At 39.4% G+C, this 24,328-nt stretch overlaps 1 protein-coding gene across 1 annotated transcript in view; it reads right to left on the reverse strand.

Moving 5' to 3' along the window:
- Nucleotides 1-460: 460 nt before the first annotated feature.
- Nucleotides 461-24,328, reverse strand: part of PRTG (protogenin) — a 124,768-nt gene continuing 100,900 nt past the window's right edge. The window contains exons 12-20 of the mRNA XM_021693730.1: nucleotides 18,649-18,744; nucleotides 17,822-18,008; nucleotides 17,017-17,144; nucleotides 15,197-15,367; nucleotides 7,516-7,698; nucleotides 5,802-5,922; nucleotides 3,883-4,048; nucleotides 1,349-1,453; nucleotides 461-868 (exon numbers count right to left, since the gene is read on the reverse strand). Coding sequence (XP_021549405.1) covers nucleotides 461-868; nucleotides 1,349-1,453; nucleotides 3,883-4,048; nucleotides 5,802-5,922; nucleotides 7,516-7,698; nucleotides 15,197-15,367; nucleotides 17,017-17,144; nucleotides 17,822-18,008; nucleotides 18,649-18,744 — 1,565 coding nt within the window. The remainder of the gene's footprint in view (nucleotides 869-1,348; nucleotides 1,454-3,882; nucleotides 4,049-5,801; nucleotides 5,923-7,515; nucleotides 7,699-15,196; nucleotides 15,368-17,016; nucleotides 17,145-17,821; nucleotides 18,009-18,648; nucleotides 18,745-24,328) is intronic.

A 24,328-nucleotide genomic window follows, 5' to 3' on the forward strand; every position in this document is an offset into this window, starting at 1 on the left:
AGAGCTTCAGATAAACATTCTTACTCATATACCTATATGACTCCCTTGATCACACGCACTACACATACAGCAATGAAAACAAAATGCTACTAGGAAGTATCATTGGTTATGGAGCGGAGATAAACTACCACAATAAATGAGGTAACAAAGTTGTCTCTTCTGAGTTCGCCACCTGGCAAACTGAGGTAGATAGTCAGCAAAGGGGCTTTCCAAAGTCTTCCCTTTGCTCCAGTGATATATTTTATAATCCAGTCAAACATCTTGACTGTCTCTTCACATTGCTGACAATGACACATTCAAAATACATGAGTTTAAACATAAAAAAACAAAATACATTCCAAAAAAAAAAAAAAAAAGCTGAAATACCCAATAAGACACCAAGATTTTCACAAAAGGCTTTGGCTCCCTGTTCATTGTCCTTCGAACAGACTTGAAGGTGGCAATACCTGAACATGGCTCTCTAGATTGGAAAATCATTTTTATCAAAGAGCAGCATGGCGGACGGCGGCTGCAAAACCGAGGAGGAAGTTTGCTCGGCATCCAGCGGCACTGCTGGGTCCTCACGCTTCCTCAAGGAGGGATCCCCACCTGACTCACTGCCAGTGAAGGAACTGGAAGTTGGGGGTGTGGTGCTTATGACTGAGGACAGGTGTATCTCGTCATTGGACTCATGGGAGAACCTTCCAGAATCCCCCGTCTCGTGGCTGCCTTCACTATTGGCTGAGTGCTCAGTATCAGCTGCAACACCACCAAAGGGTCTTGGGAAGCTGGCTCTCTGACCCGGGGAGCTGGGAGAGTCTTCATCACTGATCAACACAGTAGTGCCTGGCTGGTAAAAGCACACCGCTTGAGCAAATCTTCTTTGAGGCTAAAAATACATAAAACACCATCAGTGATGATAGAGTGCTCTTGAAAAATAATAAATATGGCTTTACGTGGTCTGTATGTTCTGAAATAGTCATCTGTTCAAGGATATGCGTGGAAGGCTATCATCATGAAGAGATGATCTAGGTCAGTAGGCCCCCACCCAAGTGGCAACACATGAGGATTACGGGGGCAAGTGAAGTGTCTAAAGTCTTCTTCAGTGATTTTTGATGCTTACTCCTGCCACATCCCTTCCTCCACTGCCCCCCATTCCCTGCTGAAAACTACAGCTCTGGTTACTATTCCAACTGTCACTTTAATGATCACGCGCCATGGATTTCCATAGAGTTATGCCCCAAATTAATAAAATCATATCCAGACAGAACATGAAAATTAAGGCCTTCATTTACATTTTCCTCTCTTTTTAATTATCATTTCATGATACCATGGGTTGCCAAAAATTTTTCTCATTTAGGTGGGTTACCTGCTCAACTTTTATCTTCTTAGAATCTTGGAAAAAAAGCCATTTTTTCTTAGAGTTGTTTTTAATTATAGGGCCATAGCTATTAATTATCAGGTCAGTTCCTCCCTGGAGATATAAAAGGAGAAAATGTAAATACTACAGATTTCAGTTTATTACAAGTAGTACACAAAATTTTTAAATGTTAAAAGAAAAAACCGTCAGGGACATCACTATTTCTTCTTTTACATAAACAGTAACCCACAAATACAAGGCAAAATTTGTTAGTGATCAAAAAGATATAATAGGTTTATTCTTGAGGGAGAGAGATGCTGAAGTATTTGGGGTGAAGTGTAATAATTCTAAAAATTATTTCCAAATGTTACAGCAAACAAAAATACATAGAAACATAGAAGTATGGGGCGCCTGGGTGGCTCAGTCGTTAAGCGTCTGCCGTTGGCTCAGGTCATGATCCCAGGGTCCTGGGATGGAGCCCCGCATCGGGCTCCCTGCTCCGCGGGAAGCCTGCTTCTCCCTCTCCCACTCCCCCTGCTTGTGTTCCCTATCTCGCTGTGTCTCTCTCTGTCAAATAAATAAAATCTTTAAAACATATACATATAGAAGTATAGACAAGATATTGACAATTATTTGTGCATTCATTATATTACTCTTTCAACCTTTCCACATATCTGAGAAACTTAAAAAGCAGTTGGGAAGAAAAAACCATGGGCCCGCATATGCTCAACAAAATGGCAATAAATGGAGGATCAGCTCTTAGCCTAAGCCGAGGGAACACAGATATCAGGCTTCTCTGCTTCATACAGACCCCCACTCTGAAAAGGCCTCTTTTCACTTAAGAGTCTCTTTTTTTTCCATGTCCTCTTCCCATGCCGCTTCTCCTAATCTTTTCTCATGCCTAGCTCCAAGTTAGTAATAAGAGAACCTCAATGTGCTTTAGTACTTTTTATGCTTATTTAGAAGTTTTAGGTTCCAGTGTTCTAGATTAATTGGAAATAAGTTGAATGGCTTACATTTGTATCAGAAAATAAAAGCTAAATTAAGTTGCAAACAAAAAAGACAACAGGAGTAACAAAAATCAAGTCATTATTTATTTTTTTTTAAGATTTTATTTATTTATTTGAGACAGAATGAGAGACAGAGAGCATGAGAGGGAGGAGGGTCAGAGGGAGAAGCAGACTCCCCGCTGAGCAGGGAGCCCGACGCGGGACTCGATCCCGGGACTCCAGGATCATGACCTGAGCCGAAGGCAGTCGCTTAACCAACTGAGCCAAATCAAGGCACCCAAATCAAGTCATTATTATTTACTCATAATATATACAATATATAGCGCTATACTAGATTCAAGTAGATTGCATCTGTTAAATATAATTATATTAAATTTAATACCAGGGGCGCCTGGGTGGCTCAGTTAGTTAAGCATCTGCCTTCAGCTCACATCTTGATACCAGGGTCCTGGGATCGAGTCTCGCATCAGGCTCCCTGCTCAGCAGGGAGCTTGCTTCTCCCTCTGCCTCCCACTCCCCCTGCTTGTGCTTGCTCTCTCTCTGACAAATAAATAAAGTCTTCAAAAAAAATTAATATCAAAACTGCCTGAAATTTTGTTATATTTCTGTTATTATTCTAAATTTTAGAAAAGGGTTGGGGAAGAATTTAGACCAGGATTTGTTAAGCCTTCTCTGTAAAGGGCCAGATAGTAAGTATTTTAGATTTTGCAGGCCTCATATGGCCTCTGTCTCATTTTCTGCTTTTTTTTTTTTTTCAAACTACCCTTTAAAAATGTGAAAAACATTCTTAGCTCATACAAAAACAGGCTGTGGGCTAGTCTGGGCTGGGCTATAGTTTATGGATACCTGATTTACACCGCATTGGTTATGAGAGCTATTATAATAATGCACACTATCTAATGTTGCAATGTGACTAAAAATAATTTTCAGTTGAGTCTTCCTAACGCTTATCACTGTACTATTATTACATATAGTGGAAAGGACATGAAGTAAAATCTTCCAATGACACTTCTTTATTATAACCAACTTCCTCAAGCCATAAAGGGAAGGATCTTGAGACATCTATTTAGATACTCCATATTTTTAAAACTGTAGTTGATACCTGGAATGTTCTAATGTCCAAGGCAGTTAAAAAAAAATCAACCAAACTAAGTATAAAAATGGATTAATAAAAAAATTGCCCACAGAGTAAATACAGGGCAATCCAAATTGTAATAAATATAGACTGATGACCCTTGTGTCCTTATCTAAAACACGTTAGCTCCACATAACCCCATCTAATTGAATTTATGCTGTTTTCTCATTTTTTACTCTCTTTAATCTTTTATTCCTTTATCTTTTATCCATCCTTATATTCTCCCCATGTATTTTACAAAAGGAAGGACCTGGATGAAACTGTTTTCTATTTCATCAAGTAGAATATGGACATAATACGTCCAACATAGGATTTTTTAGTAAGCCAATTTCACACATCAAGGGAAGATGAACGGACGGAAGGATTACACAGCAAATCAGTATCTCAGCTCAGGGTACCTTTGCATCGATGAAGCTGTTTGGCATTATCATTGGCATTAAGGATTCTTCATTTTCTCCAGCTCCTCCCAGGTTCTTTCCGGCTTCACTCCCACCGGCTAGGGAGGTACTAGTGCGAGGTAACTGTGGAGTTCCATTCTGTGCCGTCTTGGAAGCAGATGATTTCCTGAAATATCCCAAGAAAAGGAAATCTTCCAATTTCATAGGAGATCTGGACGAATGTACCAAATGTGGCCTATAATGATGACTTTACAAACAGTGGAGTTCTTCAATGCTTATTTCTCAAGTATCTTCAGAAACTGAGTGTTAGATTTTTACCTCAAACTCACTGCTGCAAACTTTTATGATTTTAGGAAACTTCTTTCTTTTTGTCCCAGTATTTGCTTATAGAAAATTATTTTTTACACTTAATAAAAACCTTAATATTTACAAAGTACTATTATTTATTACTGTTGATTACTTCAAATTTATGCAGAAATTATAATTTTAAAATTTACATGTTCTCTTTCAGGTCTGCCTGATTGTCACACTAACATAACAATTCACTTGCCAGTTAATGATGGCAAATTTAAAGCAGCACTTCTGCAAGATTTAGGTATCAGTAGAACAATGTACAGAAAGATTTTTTTTGTACAGAAAGATTTTATAAAAATATTCTTCAAGTGAGAAACTTGTACAGCAAAAGTATGTTAATCAAATATACAACAAGATGTTAGAATTCTTTCTCTAACATAATATGTTTTCTGAGTATGTTTTTATATACAAGTACCATACATAAAGAGTAAATCCTGATAGTCAAGGCTAATGGAGGGAGTCTAGCGATAAGGATTATCCAAAAATAATGAGTACCTGACTTTGATTTTTTTTTTAAATACAATAAAGAACCATGAAGCAAAAGCCAAAATATAAAAGGTTAGAAACAGACAAACTTACTGCACGCTGAGAATTTAGCCAAACTACAAATGAGATTGCCTAAGAGAGTTTACAGAGAACAAATCCCTAGTTATCACATGTATCTTAACCCCATGTCTAGAGAATTCCGAACACATGTCCTATGGAAATAAGGGAGGAGCTCTCAATGGCAGGCTACTTAGATATGAAAATATTCCGGACAGTAATGAATCTCCTCACAGTCAGCATATGCATCATATGACGTGTGCCATTTTAAAAAAGAAACCAAAGGATATACTTTGTACTTCTCAAAATGAAAAGTACATGAAGAAACTAGGGCCTCATTTAAGAACATCTTATTGGCACAGTAATTTTTTTCAAATGGCAAAAAAAAAAAAAAAATCTCCTTCCAAAGTGAGCACATCTCTGTAGCAATTAAGAACTCAAGTAACAACTGAGCGTTGCTGGAGTGGTGGGGGGTGGGAGGGATGGGGTGGCTGGGTGATAGACATTGGGGAGGGTATGTGCTATGGTGAGCACTGTGAATTGTGCAAGACTGATGAATCACAGATCTGTACCTCTGAAACAAATAATATATGTTAAAAAAAAAAAAAAGACGACGAAGAAGAAGATAGCAGGAAGGGAAGAATGAAGGGGGGAAATCGGAGGGGGAGATGAACCATGAGAGACTATGGACTCTGAAAAACAAACTGAGGGTTCTAGAGGGGAGGGGGGTGGGAGGATGGGTTAGCCCAGTGATGGGTATTAAGGAGGGTACATACTGCATGGAGCACTGGGTGTTATACGCAAACAATGAATCATGGAACACTACATCTAAAACTAATGATGTAATGTATGGTGATTAACACAACAACAAAAAATTTTTAAAAAAAGAACTCAAGTAACATTATTTGAAAGTGGAAAATCCCAGTTACTCTAGAAGGCACTGGATTTCAATTTGCTTCTGGTGGTTACTGTAATTTAAATGTTTTTTAACCACCTCAACATGTCTCTCCACGGGAACACACCTGGCTTTACTTCGGTATATCAAGATGAGAACACAGATGAGGATGCAGGTCAAGGCTATGCCAACGCCTACAGCAATGCCAGTCATTGATTTTTGGTCCAGATGGTAATAGCCTGAATAAACTAAAAGCAGAAACACATTTACTCAGTATCAATCAGAAAAATAAATGAGTCCATTTATTATAATTCTAAGATAGCTATTTGCTTTTCTATAATTTTTCTTCCTCTCCGAGGAAAATGTTTGACAGTATGTGTCCAAGCAGAAAAGACACATATTGCTCTTTTTATCAGTGATCTCAAAGATCAGTTTATATATTCCCATACTGAAGATGCCAAATTACCAGTTCTAAATGCTGTATTATTATATGAAACACGAACATCAGTTAATAACTTATAATGCTAAAAGGCACAAAGCATAGACGTTTCTTGAACCAAACGGTAACTTTCATGTCATGTTACCTTAAACGCAGATCTGTATATTAAAGATGAGTTTCCCGTGTCCATATCTGCATTTACATAGCAGTACTCCTCAAACTTTAATGTTCACATGATCACTAGGGGATATGTTAAAATACAGATTCTGATTCACTATGTCTGGGGTGGGGCCCATGATTCTGCACATCTAACAAGCTCTTGGGTAATACTCATGCTGCTGGTCCATAGACACTCTGAGTAGCAGGTATTTGAGAAGTGACTATGAGCCTTGGTCTCCTTTTCCCATAATAAGGGAGCTACCACCGCTGCCTCCCTCCAATGCTTAAACCCATCTGTGTACGTACGTACATACGTCCGTACACACACACACACACACACGGCACTGAGGCATCTGAGGAGCTACCTTTAATCCTGTTGAGTTCAGCTGACATTTCCTCCATTTAAAGCCCCATCGCCCTCTGCAGGCGCACTCCCCCCACCCCAAGAAGAGGAAAAGATGGTTTCTTGTCCTGTACCACAGGGGGGGCCCTGGCTTCCTTTGGGACAGGACAGTTGCCCTGGAGTGAGGGTGGCTCTTTTTTTTTTTTTTAAGATTTTTTTTTTAATTCATTTGAGACACAGAGGTAGAGAGAGAGAGAGAGCGCACAAGCAGGGGGAGTGGCAGAGGAAGAGAAAGAGGGAGAAGCGGGCTTCCCGCTGAGCCAGGAAGCCCGACATGGGGCTCGACACCAAGACCCAGGGACATGACCTGAGGACCCCGGGATCATGACCTGAGCCGAAGGCAGACGCTTAACCCTCTGAGCCACCCAAGTGCCCCTGAGGGTGGCTCTTTTAAAGATACTTCTTCCAACTGCTTTTCTGGAGAGAAACAACTTTCTCTCCAGAAAGGCTGTTTTTCTGTGGCAACAACTCTTAATGAAAACCACGCTCTCAGCTTGAACACCACAGCCAGCGCAGCTGTTTATTTCCGTGAACCCTCCCTGGAAGCTACTCCCATCGGTTTTCGGGGCCATGGCTCCTCGGTCGTGGTGGCTGTGCAGCTGGGAAGAGGAGTAACTGGGACACAGTGGTGAAAACGGCAGCTGACTGGGAGGTAAGCTGGTCTCCCTGTGGAGGGCAAGGGACAGCCCGTAGCTTCACAGCATCAGAACCGCACCGACAACAATTCAAGAGACCAAGTGCAGGGATATGGCTGCGGGAGGAGCAGAAATACAGTGCAGGAGAGCTGAAGAAACACTGAACGTTCTTCAGAAAGCTCAGTAACTGCGGTGGCGTACAGACCTTTGGCATCAGCAGAATCCAAACGCTTGGGCCTCTGATTAGAATCAGGGGTTTCCTTCGGAAGGACTGCCAGCTCCACCGAGTTTGAAAAGGGTCCTTCTCCCACCTCATTGGATGCAGATATCTTGACAATGTACACGTTTCCTGCCACCAGGTTTTCTAACAAAGCCATGGTGATTGCCCCTATAAAGAGATCAATTGCAAATTAAGTAAACCTTAATTTTTTTTATCTTTTATTCATTCTTTCAAACACACCATCGTGGTCCTTTATTTAACAAATATTTTCTGATTTGGAACACCATGTTCATTGTAGAGCGTTTGGAATCCACAGACAGATACAAATAAGAGGACAATCTAATCTCCCTTTTTTAACATCTTGGTATATTTGTGTGTGTGTGTGTGTGTGTGCACGCGCATGCCCATGCGTGGACCGTACATATGTGGGTACGTATTTACTACAGGCTTTTTTTTTTTTTTTTTTTTTGTGAGAGAGAGAATGAGAGACAGAGAGCATGAGAGGGAGGAGGGTCAGAGGGAGAAGCAGACTCCCCGCCGAGCAGGGAGCCTGACGCGGGACTCAATCCCGGGCCTCCAGGATCATGACCTGAGCCGAAGGCAGTCGCTTAACCAACTGAGCCACCCAGGCGCCCACTACAGGCATTTTTTATATTTTAGAGTTTTCACTTAACTTTGTATCATGCACGCTGCCTCTATACAATCTTTCTCTGTAATTTTGTTTTAGGAGTAGTGTTCTAAAGTAATAGGTTTTTTTGTTTACGTTTTTATATATATTTTTTACCCCCCCCAAAATTTATAAAATTGGATACAAACAGCATTAAAAACATTTTAGAATAGAATATTTCAAACATAGGTAAAGAGAGAACGTTTATAATGAACCCAGATTCAACAGTCATAGTTAGATTTTCTAGATCCAGTGTGAAAGGCTTTTTTTCTTTTAGAAATGTTTAGGGGCCCCTGGCTGGCTAGTTGGTAGAGCATGTGACTCTTAATGTTGGGGTTGTGAGTGTGAGCCCCACACTGGGTGAAGAGATTACTAAAAAAAAAATAAAACTGAAAAAGAAAATATTTAAACTACTAATGGTAATCACTGTGACAGATGATCTTGTTCTTAAATTAGAAACAATTATTTTTGAAAGTATGAATATATTTCTCACTCACCCAATCATTATCTAAGATTTCTTGGGAATAAACAGGAAAGAAAATTCCAAAGTTATATAGGAACCTCAGAGTATTGAAGACCTAGACCTCAGGTTAACTATCAAAACGACCACCAGTAACCCGCACAGCATCTACTTCTCTCCAAAGTCACCATCACTTGAATTTATATATGATATTTGATATCAAAGGCATTTTCTCTGTTGGCATGATGGCTAAGAAGGATTGCTATGTGTGTACTACTATTCCTTGATGCGTCTTTCTGCTCTTAGTTCTGCCATGGCCTGGAAGTATTTTTCTTACAAACGGGACTCCCACCCTAGGAATGAACTCTCATGTTAAGAACAGAGGTGTAAGAGAATTCAACCACAAAGTTGTTCCAGCATGCACTGCATTTGTGAGTCGATATTCACAGGGAACCTAGCTTCCCTCGGGTGACGTCATCTCACTCCCCCCACCCTCCCAGAGCATCCTTGCAATAGCTCTGAAGAACTTAACGACAGCTTGTAGCAGTCACCTCCAGGCCAGACTGGACTATTCTACACTTGCTAGAGTATATTTCATTATGCAAGTGAAATGTGGGGTGATCTCAGAGCTCAGGTCAGGATTCGGAGGCCACCTCTGAGGTCACATGGTGTGAGGCAGCTCAACCAAGCAGCTCTGCGAGGGCTGAACATGGCTTGTTTTCATGTTCTCTGGTTTCAGTCTGGCCTGAAGAGAGTGTGAGCTACTTGAGTACACAAATGTTAAGTAAACAAGCTGACTCTTATTTAGAATCAGGAAGAGTCTTTCTACTGTTACCATGTTCTCAGACAGGTGAATAAAAACCAAAGATGTATTGTGACGTGTTACAATTAACTAGAAGGAAGAACATTTCAATTTCTTCACAAGAGACATATAAATAAATTGAGTTTCCATTTTAGCACAGAATACTTCACATTTAATTTTTAAAAATGCTTGGCAAAAACCAGTCCCTACCTGAACTTAAAAGTCTTTTTTCTTTTTTTAAAGATTTTATTTATTTATTTGAGAGAGAGGGGGAGTGAGAGGAAGAAGCAGATTCCCTGCTGAGCAGAGAGCCAGATGCTGGGCTCGATCCCAGGACCCTGAGATCATGACCTGAGCTTAAGGCAGATGCCCAACCGACTGAGCCACTCAGTTTCCCCAAAAAGTCTTTTCATTTAATTCAGGTTTTATAAGCAAATGAGCTGTGTGGATGTGTGCAAGTGCTCGCCTTCCTTCCACAAAAAGAGTGTTCCTTCACACAAAAAAAGGAAACTAACATTCTGGCTTCTTTATGAGGAAAAAAGCAGTTAACTCAAGGCAGTTCCCAAATATTAAAGTGATCTGCCTGTCCTTCTCTTCTCTCAGCACACTATCTGAATCTCGGTTAGTGTGATTATGCCAGTCCACTGCCTTTCATATGTGTCTGAATCTTCAGCTATTTTAGGAGTTTCAGAAACCAGACAGTACAATAGGCTCAGTGTTGGATCAATGTTGATCAAATGCTGGCATGCTACCAACTAAGTAATTTGTGACTTGGGGCACATTACTGAACTTTAATTTCCTCATGGGGGCAATAATTCCCACCTCATATAGTTATTGGAAAGGACTAAATAAACTACCACTGGCAAGTCTCTGACATAAGTGTATTTACTCCATGAAAGTGAGTCTTCTTCCTCGCCTCTGATCCTCCCCCTTCTGGAGAACAGAAATTTTTTTCATATTTGAACAGCTTAAGGTGGCTGGCATAATGCTTGTACGAGATAATTCTCAGGAAGTGCCAAATTGAACTTATATTAAAATATGAGCTATTTGTCACCAAAGGAGTGTTCATGGAGGATAAAAAAGCACAGGATAAGATTTTGAGGTTGGAGAAGTGCTCCAGAATGCAGTCTCAGAACTCACTTCCGTCTACACTCTGTAAGTGATTGTTTTCCAGTTCCACAGTCTTAAAAATCATCTACCTAGTTATACCACTAGTATACCTTTCCGTACCTCTCCCATGAACTTAACCCTCCCACTGCTTAATCAACCTCTCTACTCGGACATCTAGGACGCATCTCAAATTTAACATGTTAAAAACCAAACCTCTTTTGGTTTTGTTGACTGCACCTCTGAAACAAATAATACATTATATGTTAAAAAAAAAAAAAGAAGAAGAAGAAGGTAGCAGGAGGGGAAGAATGAAGGGGGGGAATCGGAGGGGGAGATGAACCATGAGAGACTATGGACTCTGAAAAACAAACTGAGGGTTCTAGAGGGGAGGGGGGCGGGGGATGGGTTAGCCTGGTGATGGGTATTAGGGAGGGCACGTTCTGCATGGAGCACTGGGTGTTATGCACAAACAATGAATCATGGAACACTACATCTAAAACTAATGATGTAATGTATGGGGATAATATAAGAATAAAAAAATTAAAAAAGAAGAAGAAGAAGAAGGAGATAGCAGGAAGGGAAAAATGAAGGGGGGAAATCAGAGGGGGAAACGAACCATGACAGACTATGGACTCTGAGAAACAAACTGAGGGTTCTAGAGGGGAGGGGGATGGGGGATGGGTCAGCCTGGTGATGGGTATTGAGGAGGGCATGTACTGAATGGAGCACCGGGGGTTATACGCAAACAATGAATCATGGAACACTACATCAAAAACTAATGATGTAATGTATGGTGATTAATACAACATAATTAAAAAAAAAAGGTTTTGAAAAAAAAAAACAAAAACCAAACCTCTGATTTCCCCCGTCAGTTCTGCTTCTTTCTTTCCTTACACTCCTCATCAATCTGCAGCAAACCTCATAGGCCATTCTTTCAAATTATGTTCTAATAGCTTCTTATTACCTTCCTCATTATCACCCTTGTCCAAATGCCCACTAACTCTCACATGGACACCTGTATATTCAGTGGTCTCTCAGCTTCTACATTTACCAACTTATAATCAGTCTTTTAGGTGGTTGACAAAGTAATCCTTTCAAAATGTAAATCTGATCAAAAGTCTTCGATGTCTTTCATCTCTCTTAGAATAAAATCTGTGGTCTACAAAATCTGCCCTTGGTTTCCTCCCCATTGATTTCCTACTGCCTGCTCTTCCCCTCACTCTAGGCTCCCTGCCTTCTTGTTGTTCCTCTAATGCCAAGCACACTTCTGTCTCAGGGCCTTTGCACTTCCTCCAATACTCACACGGCTCCGCTTAGATGTTTCTTCCAAAAGGACCTAACCTTGCTACCTCCATCATTCTGTCTCTTCCGCCTCCCCGCTTGCAGCTTTTTTAATACCACTTATAACAGTACCTAAATATCTACATATTTGGTGTTACTGAGATATAAGCTTCAAAGGGGAAAGAACATTGTTTTGTTCACTGTGGTATTGCCAACGCTTAGAAAAGAGCCTGCCACACAGTAATCACTCAATAATTCATTTAATAAATCAATTTGTTCCTACTATTGGTATTCTGATTTACTTGGTAAATGTTGAGTTAAATTCCTTTATTGAAGAAAATTAATTTCCAATGTGCATCTCTAATAGGAGGAAATGACATATTTATTTAGGTTAAATTTATTTAGTCATGTAACTTTTTTTTTGAAGAAGGAGCGTCTTTACAATTGTGGGAAATTCACGCTATGAGGAACAGAGTTCAGGAACTGCTGTACTATAGGGCATGACTTTCTATAGTGCCTTTTAGATTTTAAAAGAACTGACTAGTTTGTGCTGATTTACTGCATATCAGAAAGGTGAAGGCTGTTAATTTCTGATTCACTTTAAATTACACACAAGTATGATTTCATATCACATCTCTGCTCAACCATTTGACCATGTACACTTTTAGCCACAAATATTATCTGGTCATCAGGAACATTTTTAAAATGCTTTATCTTATTCCACTTGGCAATATGTGAATTAATTATACACATAAATATGTATAAACAAAACATGTATAGAAGATTAGTAGATATATAGGAAAGAAATACTGATATTCTCCCTCTTCTGCTTTCCTCATCTTTTTCTACACTTTCACCTTTTCCAAAAGTTGCCATAATCAGACATTAAAGACCATTTTACATTTTATTTTTTTATTTAAATGCCAGGATGTATTTTTTGCTTTTGGTTTAAAAGTGAGTGACTCAAGGGGCACCTGTCTGGCTCAGTTGGTGGGGCACGTGACTTTTGATTTCGGGGTTGTGACTTCAAGCCCCACACTGGGTAGAGAGCTTACTTAGACATAAAATCTTAATAAATAAATAAATAAAAATAAAAGTGGGTGACTCAAACCCTTTATTTTTTTTTTAAAGATTTTATTTATTTATTTGACACAGAGAGACACAGCAAGAGAGGGAGCACAAGCAGGGGGAGTGGGAGAGGGAGAAGCAGGCTTCCCACAGAGCAGGGAGCCCGATGTGGGGCTCGATCCCAGAACCTTGGGATCATGACCTGAGCCGAAGGCAGACGCTTAACGACTGAGCCACCCAGGTGCCCCCTCATTGTGTTTTTTACTCAAAAAAATAAACTCAACTCTTTTTTACCTATATTGCTTATTGTGTCCTCTATGAAGTACTAGCATTAGCTATAAAAAAGGACGTGTACAAGATGGTATAGCTTTTTGCTGAGAATTTTTCTTAAAATCACAAAAGTAGGATAATGGCAAAAATAGATTTTTTTCCCCCTCCCATGCATGATTATGTAGTTAGAACAGCTTATATAGGTGTAAAAACCTGCAATTACAACCCATTTCACTACTGGGTAATCAATGAGGCAAAATGTTGTTTTCTGAGCCTTGTCTGAAACTGACAAATGAATGTGTTAAAAGGAACCGAAACAAAATACTGTTTCTTTTTAGGCAGGTACAAATGAAGAGCTAAAGGGAAGAAGTGCTCATGTGATAAATCAGGTTAGTCAGGGTCAAATGTGTCAATAATTCATTCTGGAATTAACTAAAAGTAAACTGTACATTTTAAGAATATTGTGGTAGTTGGGCGCCTGGGTGGCTCAGTTGGTTAAGCGACTGCCTTCGGCTCAGGTCATGATCCTGGAGTCCCGGGATTGAGTCCCGCATTGGGCTCCCTGCTCGGCAGGGAGTCTGCTTCTCCCTCTGACCCTCCCCCTCTCATGTGCTCACTCTCTCTCTCATTCTCGCTCTCTCAAATAAATAAATAAATCTTTAAAAAAAAAAAGTTAAAAAAAAAAAAGAATATTGTGGTAGTTTGTAAGACTAACAGCCCCAAATAAATTGTACCTCCATCAGTCCACACCCGTGGGCAGTCCGGTCCCGCACTAAGTCTGGGCTTGCCTACCCGCTCTGCTTTGCCCAGTGGGACGTTAGCGAACGTGATACAAACAGAGGCTTGCAAAGCTTTGTACGTGCAGCTTCCTCACTCTCTTCCTAATGCTGGAACTCTCTCTTGCTGTTTTTGAGCTACTCATACTCTGTTGAAACCATGAGATGATTTCAGTCTCATGAGTGACCTCAGGAGAGACCAAGAGAAAAGTGCCCCGCTGATCCCAGTCCAAACTGCTGACTCACAGAACTGTGAGAAACTAGGATGGCTAATTTTTAAAGTGGTCTGTTAGGTAGCAATAGATAACTGATGCAAATATAAAACTGTATTGCCGGCAAGTACTTACTACTTTCAAGTCTCTTCAGTGACTAGGAAAATATTACTTAGTGGGGCTTTGGCATAATGAAAACATGAATATACGACTATTAAAATTCCAACTAAAGTCACCATTTGTTTGCTTTACAATTGCATAGAGAGTTTTATCTTAAATCCACAGGTCTTTAAAGTTCATCCTAATTAGGTAAATGTTCCCTTTAAAAGGTAAAATGTATGTGCAAATGCCTAGTACTGTAAAAGTGTTTAGAATATGTAGATGGCCAACAAATTTCCTTCTTGAAATCCTTCTGAAGCTTTTAATTGCTTAGCAAACTGTTCTTTTCCCAGCATGCATGTCTGAATTAAGTACTTAAGTGGGACCCTGATATTCATATGGGCCAACTTATTTGGACCATTTTAGTACAAAAGTCTGCTCCCTTAAACCAGATCTTCTTCCAGTGTTTGCTACTCCAGCGCAAGACACACCACCACTGGAAATCTAGTAGTCATCTATAACAATTCTTCCTTCCTTGCCCCATTCTTTCTCTACTTAAGCTACTGTCATTTGACCATCCTCTCCTTTCCATCTCAATCCTCGGTATCCTAATACAGGCTTATAGTCTGGACCATTGTAGTCACCTCCTAGTCTCTACATTATTCTGACCCATCCCTCCTGCACCAAACCCGTTCTAGTCACAATAGTCAAGAGTGATCTTTCTGGAATGTGAATCATATGCTCATGCTTAAAATATGCTGATGATTTCCCAATGCTCTGTGAATAAAACCCAAATCCTTTATCATCTGTTACTTCATAAATATAAATTCAAAACAAACTCGAGATCCTTCTTTCTGTTTGTGTCCTTACCATCGATAATCTTACTTTTCATCCTCTTTGATAATTTATGCTCATATTTACCTTCTCGGTGTAGGACCTGCCACTCTCCTGCAATCCAGGCCTTCCTGGATGCGTACAAGATGGTATAGCGCGTCACCACGGTCTCTGGACCATCAGGAGGTTTCCAAGAAACCAGAGCAGTGTCATCTTCTATCAATGTCACCTTTACTCCAACCGGTGGGCCTGCCGGTGCTGTGCACACATGGAGAAAATACTGTATTACCAGGATTAAATGGTGATAAACACTCAAATACCCGGCTAACAGACTGAAAACTCAGGGAAAAGAGTGTGAAAAACTAGAAACCACTATAAAAACATCTCAGAATCACAGCTTTTACAGATCATTAATGATAAGAGTAAAAAACACTGGGGCGCCTGGGTGGCTCAGTCGTTGGGCGTCTGCCTTCGGCTCAGGTCATGGTCCCAGGGTCCTGGGATCGAGCCCCGCGTCGGGCTCCCTGCTCTGCAGGAAGCCTGCTTCTCCCTCTCCTACTCCCCCTGCTTGTGTTCCCTCTCTCGCTATGTTTCTCTCTGTCAAATAAATAAAATCTTTAAAAAAAGTAAAAAAACACTATTTTTTTCTTCTTTTTCTGAGAGCTAATATCATTTTTATAATGTTTAAAACATCAAAAAAAAAAAAGAAAAAGAAAAAAAGGAGATGGTAGATTCCTAGATGGAGAATTACTAAGTCAAAGGGCATAAGAATTTTTAGGGCTTTTGATATTGTTTCGCCAAACTGATAACTAGAAAGGTTTACAATTCCACCAGCAGCACCTGCCCATTAGGTATTGAGTCTCACCCCATTAGGTATTGAATCTAAACAACATTTCTTACTAAAACGTACAGAATATATATTTCACCTGATCTAGGAAACCACTGAAGATAATACTTCTGAGACCAAAACATTTAGTTATTCTCCAAAAAGTTGTGAATCAGTGAGTTTACAGGGCAGACCTTAGACTAATACTTTATATCTGCAAAAGTAGTCAAGGCTTGGGATTTTAGTTGACCACATGTTTAGTACGAGCTAAAAGTGTGAAGAGCTGGTTTTTGGCATCACATCCTATATGGAATATAGCCAAAACCACACCCAACAGGCCCTATGCTCGCTGAAGTTCATGTCTTTGCTTTGCTTTCTCTCAGCATAATTAGAATAGTTGTGATGGTCCTTACATAGATCATTTACCCCCTCACCCTCATTCTAGAGAAAAGGAAATGCAGGTCCACAGACATGAAATACCTTAGCGAGAGACAGAGGTAAGCTCCAGAAATGGTGTTCGATCAGATATCCGAACCATCGCACTGTGCACAGGATCAAGCCACCACACACATTACTTCTAACATGGGCTCCCAACATCATTAAGTACACTATTCACTTACTTCCATTTTAAATTATTTGGGTACAGTCTTGAAGAGTACACCTGATTTTAGAAAATGTAGTGTTTCCCCAAAGAGACATTAAATTTAAGCCCACTGGCTTGTGTAATATATACAGTGAGAGGAAAAAACATTTACTATAATAAAACAAAATACATTTCAAAAGTTAAGAAACAAAACAAATGCATACATGTTAACCAGGGTGGTAACCGGGTAGTATCTTCTTTAAAGACCTATTTTAAGATTTTATTTATTTGAGAGAGAGAGAGAAATAGAGAACACAAGCAGGCAGAGGGCAGAGGGAGAAGCAGGCTCCCCGCTGAACAGAGAGCCTGACACAGGGCTCGATCCCAGGACCCTGAGATCATGACCTGAGCTGAAGGTAGACGCTCAACCAACTGAGCCACCCAGGTGCTCCTAAAGTGACATATCTATTTCTTAAACATTTAGATAAATGTCTGTACCTTCTGGAAGGGTTGAATGGTAGACAACGGGGCTCCAGGGGCTAGAAAGCTGATCCACATGCAGTCGTACAGCAAATTCATATTTGGTGTTTGGTTCTAGACCTTGAACCAACATGTGAGTTTCTGATCTATAAAATGAGTAATGAAGTTGTTAATGCTAGTAGTACTTTGTTTCTAAAAGATTATCAGTATTTCCAGTCAATATAGGTAAGCATACTGTTATTATTATCTCGTTTTCTTTAAAACCAATTTTTTTAGACTAAAAAAGCAATCTCCTCTATTAAAATACTACATTTGGTATTATCCTATAGAAATTAGCCTACAAATTGCCCTGAGAGGAAACCATGAAATTGGCAGTATAGAAATATCCCAATACAAAGGGATTTCCTCTGAAATACTGGAAGTCAAATCATTCTTTTAAACCATAATCATGGGCATTTTTCTAACTATAACCAAGAAGACAAAATAAGCTTTATTTTTTGATGCCAGCATGAAAGTGGTCTTTTGTTTTTTCCTTTAAACATGCTAAGGGTAGCCACTTGAAAGTAATAATATCTTCTTGCCTAATCTTGTTGCATGAGGCTGAGGAAACAAACAAAAAATTCATTTATAGAAACTAAATGTCAGAAGATGCAGTTTTCAGAACTGAATATGGTAAAGATACAAAACTCCCAGCCATTTTATAAGTAAGATAAGTCCTGAGACAGGTGCTTACAGCTAAAGGTCAACCTGGCCCAAGATGGTAAGAAATAAGTGGGAAGAGGGAGAAGAACAAAGAAAACCACCATTAATAGAAGCTACATACGTTTGAAGGTACAGGACCAAAGAAGCATTCTGCAGGCCAACAGGGTTACAGCGGATGGTGTAGTTAATTATTTGTGCAGTGGTGAACGCAGGCCTCCTCCAGTGCAGGAAGATGGAAGATGAAGAGTTAGCCTTCGCATAGAGATGGTGGGGTGGTGGTGGTGGAGGAACCATGCGATCACGGACAGCTATCAAAAAAGACAATGTTAATTTACTGTACAGCATATTACTGCAGAAAGTGGTAAAATGATAAAAATCACAATTCCCCACCCTATTAAGTTGACTTTAGGTCTTTCTTTCATTAAAGAGGTTCAATAGATACATCTAGAGATGTATCATTCAATTATGAGCAACTCTTCCATGAGTTAGATAAGGAATCAAATATTAAAACAGAAGCACCAAGAAGACAAACTACTAGCCAAAGACATTCAGAAGGCCAGCAATGGACTTAAAACTAAACGGACACCCTCTCTTCAGTGGCAATAAAACCAAACAGGTCTTAGCAGCAGTAAAACTGAACATTGTAATTGGAAGGAAATAAACAGCCTCAAGATTAGAGCAGATAGGTATTCAGGGTTATTTTTCCCAGTTAAATTACTAAAGGTCTTTTGCTTGCAAAAGTAAAATAAGTTCTTATAATTAAATACATCTCACTTAAATATTTAGTTTGAGCACGTACTTGTTCAAAATAACTATGTTAGGTGCCACGGAAGATAGAAAACCACCAACAATTCCAAGTAGTGATGAGACTTAAATTTACAGAAGGAAGAGGAGAACAAGGACCGTGAGCCACACAGAGTGAAACGTGCTACCCTAACTCTTACTTACACACGCATCCCGGAGTGCTGACGGTCTGATCCGCCTGGTAGCCATCTTCTACGTTGTTGTAAGCCAGCAGCCTCACGTGATACTTTCTTCTGGGGTCTATAAAGAAACTGACAGGTAATAATTTGGTCCTGCCCTCTAGATATCAGCCCTCCAGAGTCTCTGCAGATTTTGGTTTAAAAATCTTTTGGATGCCTAACAGTTTTATGTAAAATGAGATGTTTTTTCCTCTCCTATCCTACATAGTGACTCAGCAATTCACCTCTGTGTGACTTTGCTACTGTGACTATCTACCAGTTATTTACAATTTTACTTAACCTCTCTTCAAACAATAACATTAACTCTACTACTCTTCGTCCTCCTCCTCAACCGACCAGAGATAGATTCTTGATCCTAAAAACCTTGGGGGCTGCCTGATGGATCACTTGTAAGAGGTTACACTACATAGAAGTTTTTTGTTTAGTTATTGGAGGGTTAGCTACCTTCAAAAGCATGGAAATCAAAGCGAGCTTATTTTCTCCCTCAAACGTAAAGATAATTATAATTGTCACCCTTTCGTACCTTTAAAAAGTTTTATAACCATGTGTAATTTAAGTTTATTTCTATGTGTGCCCTTTCCATTAACTATTTTCAGGTTGACTGCTAAATTCACCAAGAAAGAGGAGTTGGAGCTCCCTCTACTGGTGCTCATTAACTGTCACAATATGAAATCCAAAGTCCATCCCATACATACAGAAACAAAAACTTTTTCAGGTTTTTGAGGATATAAATGGTTATACATTTTAAATGACATGTTTTAGAACATATTCGAGTTTAATGATATAAATACATTTAAATATAAATATTTATGATAACATTTAATTATAGAGTACTTGCTTGGGACAAAAATAAATACTACTGAGAAATAATGTATTTTTTTTTCTCCCCAGCTTTGCTGAGGTACAGTTGATGAACAGAAGTTGTATATATTTAAGGTATATGAGTTGATGTTTGACATATGTATACATCGCGAAGTGATTTCTACAATCAAGCTAATAAACATATTCTATCATCTCACAGTTACCATTTTTGTGTAGGTATGTGTGTTGAAAACAAGATCTTAGTAAATCTCAAGTATATAATACAGTATTGATAAGTATCATCACCATGCTGTACATCAGATCTCCAAAACTTAATTCATCTTGCATATGTGCAACTTTGTACCCCTGAGCAGCATCTCCCCATATCCCCCACCCCTGAGCCCCTGGCAACCACCATTCTACTCTCTGCTTCTATGGGTTCAACTATTTTGGATTCCATACATTCGTGAAATCATGCAGTAACTGTCTTTCCGTATCTGGCTTATTTCACTTAGCATAACATCCTCTAGGCTCATTCATGTTGTGCAAATGGGAGGATTTCCTTCCTTTTTAAGGCTGAATAATATTCCATTGTGTATATAGGCCATATTTTCTTTGTCCATTCACCCATCAGCAGACATTTAGGTTGTTTTTATATCTTGGCTATTGTGAATAATGCTGCAATGAACATGGAGGTGCATAACAGTTATCTCTTCAAGATACTGATTTCATTACCTTTTGATATATACCCAGAAGTGGGACTGCTGGATTATATGGTAGTTCTATTTCTAAACTGAATATATTTCTATATTATATTTCTCTAAATAATAATAAACATACAAACACATCCAATACTTCATAAGGGAAAAATTATCCTTGAAAGTTATATCCAATGTGGAAAAAATTTAGAATAAAAAAAGATAAAAATAATTCTAGAGTGAATTTAAACATTTAAAAATCCAAAAATGGGCGCCTGGGTGGCTCAGTCGGTTAAGCGACTGCCTTCGGCTCAGGTCATGATCCTGGAGTCCCGGGATCGAGTCCCGCATCGGGCTCCCTGCTCAGCGGGGAGTCTGCTTCTCCCTCTGACCCTCCCCCATCTCATGCTCTCTCTCTCATTCTCTCTGTCTGAAATAAATAAATAAAATCTTTAAAAAAAAAAATCCAAAAATAAGGGTGCCTGGCTGGTTTAGTTGGGGGAGCATGCAACTCTTGATCTCAGGGTTTTGAGTTCGTGTACCTTAGCATAAGTAGCACATAGAGATTACTTAAAGTAAATAAACTTTAAAAATAAAAACAAAAATTCAAAAATAAAATGTGAAGTTTATTAAAATCTCCAAAATAATCTGAGTCTGCACATTTTAAAAACTGATGTATTCTATTATTTAATATTAAAATGCATTAAAAGGATGTCCTAAAATTTTTATTTCTGTTTCTATTCATTTTGACAAAATTAAAACCACAAGAAGAAAAAAATTTATACAACTTAGGACATTTCTTTTTTTTTTAAAGATTTATTTATTTATTTATTTGAGAGAGCGAGAATGAGAGAGAGTACATGAGAGGGGGTAGGGTCAGAGGGAGAAGCAGGCTCCTCGCTGAGCAGGGAGCCCGATGTGGGACTCGATCCCGGGACTCCAAGATCATGACCTGAGCCAAAGGCAGTCGCCCAACCAACTGAGCCACCCAGGCGCCCCACAACTTAGGACATTTCTATACTTTTTAGGTAGGAAGTAGGAAGACTAATATTCGATTATACTATAGAAAATGGTATCTTATATATCAATGTTCTTCCCATTCTATAAATGGTGGTACCAAGGTGTTAAGTAGCATGTCTAGTGTTACTCAAAGCTAAACCAAGGACTTGCTGATATTTTTATCACATGTGCTTTTGTCACAGCAGGTAAGTCTGTCTCCTTAAATTCTAAAACTGAAATATTTTCAAACATTTTATAAAATAACTACAGAAAACACAGAAATACATTTGGACTTCATTACTCAAATGATTTCCAACATTAAGCACTGAAATTCTAAGATTCGAAAATTTCTGTTCATATTAAGAGCAGCTTAATTTGAATCTGTGTTCATCTTTCTTTCCTCCTAACATATTGCTGAGCTCATTAGGCAACTGAATCCTACGTGCCATCTTACAAATACTACTTCTGAATGGGTACAAATGGAATTCATTTGGCTCTCTGCAGTCAAGTTCTTCAAATGTATTTCTTCATTCTGTCTCTACTCAATCAGAAGAGTATCTTTAGGAAAGCCTCCTGAGTGTGGGGCATTGTGCCAGGAATTAGGAGATACAGAAAAAGAAGGCTGGATGAGAGAGAGTTTGCCCCAAGTAGCTCACATTCTCAGGGAGCCAGACACGGATACAGTCCGCTCTCACCAAAAGTGGATTTTGATGAGGGTTATGAGTATGTGTGGAGAGATTAATCTTTTTTCCACTGTGCAAACAATCAATCAACAGTTCATGAATATTTCTCTGGAACGGTTATTTATTTTTAGTCCTAAAATCGATTCTTCATTTTCCCTTCTTCGTCCTTAAAAAAAGGAGCTGCTTAAATTTTAAACCCCAAATTAACCTTTTCTGGTTGATGAGAAGCAGTGTGCATGTCCTGAGACAATGAGGGAAGAGCACACCCAGCCCTTGTACAACCCACTCAGCACGGTAACAACCCAGGTCTCCTGGTGCTCATCTGGAAATCATCCAAGTCACTGGAGCAACCATCTCCAGGGCTGGGCTCCTTCCCCTGTTAGTTTCCATGAGGTCAGGAAAAGGCAAACCATTAGGCTGGCAAATCAAGTACATCAGGTGCACAGGAGTCCTCTCTATCCACACACAAAAAGTACAAGAGCCAGGGTAATTTTGGAAACCACTTTAGTGGAAAAAAACATTAATGGGTGCATTAATGTTTTATGCACCCGTTAAACGTTTGTTCACGTGATCAACTCTTTATGCTCTTCAAAGAATCTCATTTATTAAAATTAAAATGCCAGGTTGGGGGCCAAGCTGAGCAGCGGGCCATGCTCTCCTCTTAAGCCCTGGGAAATAGGACTTCAACCTCAAAATCTAGTCACATTATTTTGGTTTGTTAATCCAGAGACCCTGGAACAACATGGCTCATGTTTATGCATCAATTTGTTAGAAATTTGATGTCATGGACCCAGGGGACCAGAGCCCTCAAATAATGTTAAAATGAGCACTATCAGGCAATAAGAATTATCAGCTAAAAAAGAAAACAGAGAACAGCTATACAATTAACAAAATTAAAATTCAGAGTAATAAAAAAAAATCAGAGTTTAAGACCAACATGTTAAATGTAGTTAAATGCACAAATAATGTACCTTAGCATAAGTAGCACAAGTCCTAAAACTCTACAGTTCTGCAAAGACCCTCCAATGCATAAAGTACAAAGCAGAGACCCAGGATCAACACTGTGAAATGCCACAGGGAACCAGTTTCCAAGGCCTGCTAACAGCCGTTCTTGAGTCAAACATTGCCACGTCTGTGGTGCTTGGTTACACGAGACTCAGCAGAATTAGGGAATGTGGTTTATGGGGAAAACAGGAGAATCAAGAAGAGCAGCCACAAAGAACAGTATAGGCCTTCCCAAAACCCAGTGAGGGAAAAAGGAGAAAGGGAAAGAGGGGAGAGAGTTCGTCCCATTTCCTTCCAAACTCAACACAAGGGGCATAAAAATCACTCACTGGGGCTAATCCTTAACGGTCTCAGGAGTGATGGCTCAGATAAGTAGTATTTGCATTTAACTTACTTAAAGATTTAGCAATATGTAAAGATGGAGGGCCAGGAAGGAAAGCTCAAATTTAACGCGAACCTCCAGTGAGTGTCAGCTTAGGTTAACAGAATCATGGTCCCAGCCAGATTAACTTGTACCTTTCTTACGGAGTCAACCTTTGGCCAAAAAATGAAGATCTCCTTCCTGAAACACCGCTACGGCCACACTCCTCCTTCCTCCTCTGGCTCTAGGATTTGCCTTACCTTCTTTCCTTTCTGATTCATTCTCACCACTAACTCTTCCACTTTAGTTTGTTTCACATGAGGAGAAATCAGAACCAGAAGTCTGGTTGGCCAAGAAAGAGTTCACAGGTATCAAATAAACATTTATCAAATGCCTACTAGAAGCCAAACATTATATGAAGACTCAACAATTAGAAAGCCGTAACTCTTGGGGTGCCTGGGTGGTTCAGCCGGAAAAGCGTGTGACTCTTGGTCTCAGGGTTGTGAGTTTGAACCCCAGGCTGAGTGTAGACATTACTTAAATAAATTTTTTTAAATAAAAAATAGCTCATGCTTTTAATTTTAATCTACCAGAGTACAGACTGATGAATGAATATTCTGTAAATAGTATTTACTGTTTAGCCTTGAATATATTTTTTAGTTTTCTAAGCCTTGCTTATTTTCATTTGGAAAACAGACAGATAATCCCTTACAGGGATTTTAAGAGTATTAAATGAAATCATGGCTATTAAGGACTTTGTACAGTCCCTATAATTAGTAAGCACCCAATATGATTATTGTTGTTATTATAATGAGGAAAGTTGCCCAGGAGAACAGAAAAGGTTCTACCAAAAATATGGCACACCTAAATTTGGGAATCATCTTTGTGAAGGCAAAAAATCATCAAGGATGCTCATTCATACAAGCAGGGTCTGGAATCCAGAGTGTCAGTAAGTGAGCTGATCTCTAACTACTCTCTGTCCTCATTAATATTCCCTGGTTCGTGGAGCAGGCAAAGGCTCCCAAGTGTGTGTCTGACTTGTATACACGATGGAGGGAGCAAAGGCTCCCAAGCGTGTGTCTGACTTGTATACACGAC

The sequence above is a fragment of the Neomonachus schauinslandi genome, chromosome 9, assembly GCF_002201575.2.
Source record: "Neomonachus schauinslandi chromosome 9, ASM220157v2, whole genome shotgun sequence".
In the NCBI taxonomy this organism is placed as follows: Eukaryota; Metazoa; Chordata; class Mammalia; order Carnivora; family Phocidae; genus Neomonachus; species Neomonachus schauinslandi.